This window comes from Phanerochaete carnosa (assembly GCF_000300595.1).
Source record: "Phanerochaete carnosa HHB-10118-sp unplaced genomic scaffold PHACAscaffold_633, whole genome shotgun sequence".
Classification (NCBI taxonomy): domain Eukaryota; kingdom Fungi; phylum Basidiomycota; class Agaricomycetes; order Polyporales; family Phanerochaetaceae; genus Phanerochaete; species Phanerochaete carnosa.
Genome location: NW_006768260.1, coordinates 1 through 2,842, shown reverse-complemented (window position 1 = coordinate 2,842; position 2,842 = coordinate 1). Strand labels below are relative to the sequence as shown.

The 2,842-nt window shown below is 42.7% G+C and overlaps 1 protein-coding gene across 1 annotated transcript; it reads left to right on the top strand.

The window, feature by feature from the left end:
• Window positions 1-372: 372 nt before the first annotated feature.
• PHACADRAFT_33900 (uncharacterized protein) lies at window positions 373-944 on the top strand (the record flags this gene model as incomplete). The annotated part of the gene is made up of 2 exons (XM_007402993.1): window positions 373-422; window positions 560-944. 2 exons carry the CDS (start codon window positions 373-375, stop codon window positions 942-944), a joined length of 435 nt encoding a protein of 144 aa, XP_007403055.1.
• Between the last annotated feature and the right edge of the window lie 1,898 nt (window positions 945-2,842).

Genomic DNA, 2,842 nt, shown 5'->3' with positions numbered 1-2,842 from the left:
TTTACATGGGTACTATTTAACACTTTGTGAACTATGAGTATTGATCATACATGCAGCATCAATTCTATCTTGCAAATTTATGAACATCTGCCAGTGAGTATTGGAGCAAGAGAAAGAGTTTGAAACTCTTACACATTTGCTGCAATCTGAGATGAAAGCCACCTGAGAGACAATAATCACTGATTGAGAAAAAGGATCACATCAAGCACAATGATCCTTATTTTTGGAAGCAGGATGATGAGCAATGTTGAAAATCTCACACAGCTCTTTATTAATAGAGCAATAGCCTTTACAGAACTGCAGATTCAATGTTTTCTAGCACAGCAGGAAGAAGAGAAAGTATGCACTGGAAAGAAAGCTGCCCTACACAACATGTCGCTGTCATCCCTCCTCGTCATTGGCCTGGAGCTAGAGCAAGCACAGTGAGTTTAATATCATGAGATGCATGGCACTGATGAGATTGATTACTTACCTGCAGATGTGCCCTTTGCTGTAAGGCAGCATGTGAAAAATTATCAATAGCGACAAAGGTTTTTGAGAGCTGAACAACATTTGCTAGATGGATCACTCGATTTCAGGAAATCCAGTCTGTCTACATGTCTGTTGTCCCTCAACTACTTTTGCTCCAAGCTATTGTTCTTACAGCTGGCTCTACATTTAGTCCTGAAAATACCATCCCCATTTTCTTTGCATCGCCAGTTGGTCTGAGCTGCTTTGATTGCATCACTACTCCTTCCACAAGCAGTTTTTACACCAGCTGTTCAGCCCAGAAGACCTCATCCATTCTTACCCTGGATGACTGCCTATTGATATCAGAAGCCTCTAAAATCAATGCTGCCACCACAAAAGCCTCTGTCAAGCTTGCAGAGCATGTCCACCCCTTCCTTCCCTCCGACATTCTTAAAATAGAGCATAAAGACATTCAAGAGATGGATCCTGCATGAGTGACCCAACAGCATGCACAAAGGCAGGCATTACTCGACAGCTTTGCATTTGACCTGATGCCCACAGAGTTGCTGCTATGACAGGCACAGTGCAATGATGCGCTTGAAGACTTACACACAAAGTTCCATATATGGTCCTGCTTCTGACAGTACAGGCAACTCAATATCTACAATCAAGACCAGAATATGCGTGCCAATGACACACTCAACAATATTGAAGATCGACTGCAGTGTGCAGCCAAAAAGTATTGGGCCACATGGAACGCATTCCATTCTCTTGTCGGCAGCTGAAACAAGTGTGTGGAGTATGATGCTGAATTCCTGCTACTCCTGCGCGAAGACATTCGTGTTTTCAATGCAGATGATCTGAAAACTGTGCAGAAGAAAAATATGCGAAAGCCAGAGAAGAAGCGCATCACTAAGGACTCACACAAGGTATCATAGATCTGATGCAGTGCCGACAAAACGGACAGCAAAGGTATCGACTCATGCAAGTAATAGACTACTACCAAGTGGCAATACATTAATATATTGTGCAGGTATGCACATTAAGTGAATGAAAGCTTGCACTCACTGCATGCAGTGGCAAGAAGAACTCCTTCTACTGTCTGAGGAATTGTGCAGAACAGTCCAATACTATCTCTAGAAGGCTGAGTGGTGGAATCAATGTGCAAATCTCAGACCGGATGCAAGTACTGTGCTACAAGAAGAACTTGCGGCATATACAGCTTAGCAGGCGTCTATTTGTCATGGCCTGGCACAATAAGCAGACCTCGCATGGCAGAAGATGAAGCAGCTTGCAGGTATGTGCAGTACCAATATCAACTCCGCTGGCACTGCTGACAGCTGTAACCCACTCAAGGGCCTAATATTTTCCTTCCTCGATGTAGTGCCTGATATAGACACTGAAGGTGTTGAGGATAATGGTGATGATGATGATGATGGAGTATTGGAGCTTGAGGAAAGTAAAGCTATTATTGCATACATGGAGCTAGAGTTGTAATGTATATATATATATATATTAATTTATTTTACATTACTATAAGCTTTGGGCTGTATGCATAATGCTGTGTGTATAATGTGTGAATTGATGACTTCTACTCTACTCATGCTAAGGTGGCAGAAGTCTGCTTATATAATCAACTTCAAATGGTTTATGAGTGGAATGACTCCAGAAATATGGGTCTTGTAAGCAGCAGCGCAAAATTAATGTGCACAAGAGCTAAAATCTAGCTATAATTACCATATCAAAAGAGCCACATAAGTATTTTATTGCATGACACCAAGTGCTAAGTCTTCTGGCTGTCAAAAGTGTAATACATTACAGTGCAAAGCTGTGGCCATGTTTAGTGCTAAGTGTCCTAGCTGCCAGAGTAATGCATTACAGTGCAAAGCTGTGGCCCCGTTTTAATGCAATACAGCAGAGAGCCATAATAGTACAGTTATGCATTGTTCTTATAGCAAAAACTGGATCGCATCAAACCACATCCTCATCTCGACCTGCATCTCCACCCCCAGCTGCTCAATACTATCACTATACTCCAGCTCAAACATGACAAGCAGCATACTCTCAACTGCACCTGTGTCTTTGTACATGTCATGCTTGGTGTCACCTGGGCGCATGGCGCGCATCTCAACACATGACAGCAGATCAAGCTTAACCTTTGCAATGAGCCCTGCCTCAGACGCAGTGTGCTTGGACTAGTGCATAGCAAGCATATACATGAAGAGCTGCACGTAGCTGCACTCTCATGTGTATTTTGTCAGCTAGTGCACATTGTAGTACCATGCCGGTGTATATTGTAGTATCATGCTTGTGCTTTGTAGATTGACTGCCAAAGGACTAGCAGAGAAAAGTCAGATCAGCATCACACCTGTGAAAGAAAAAACAGGCAAAA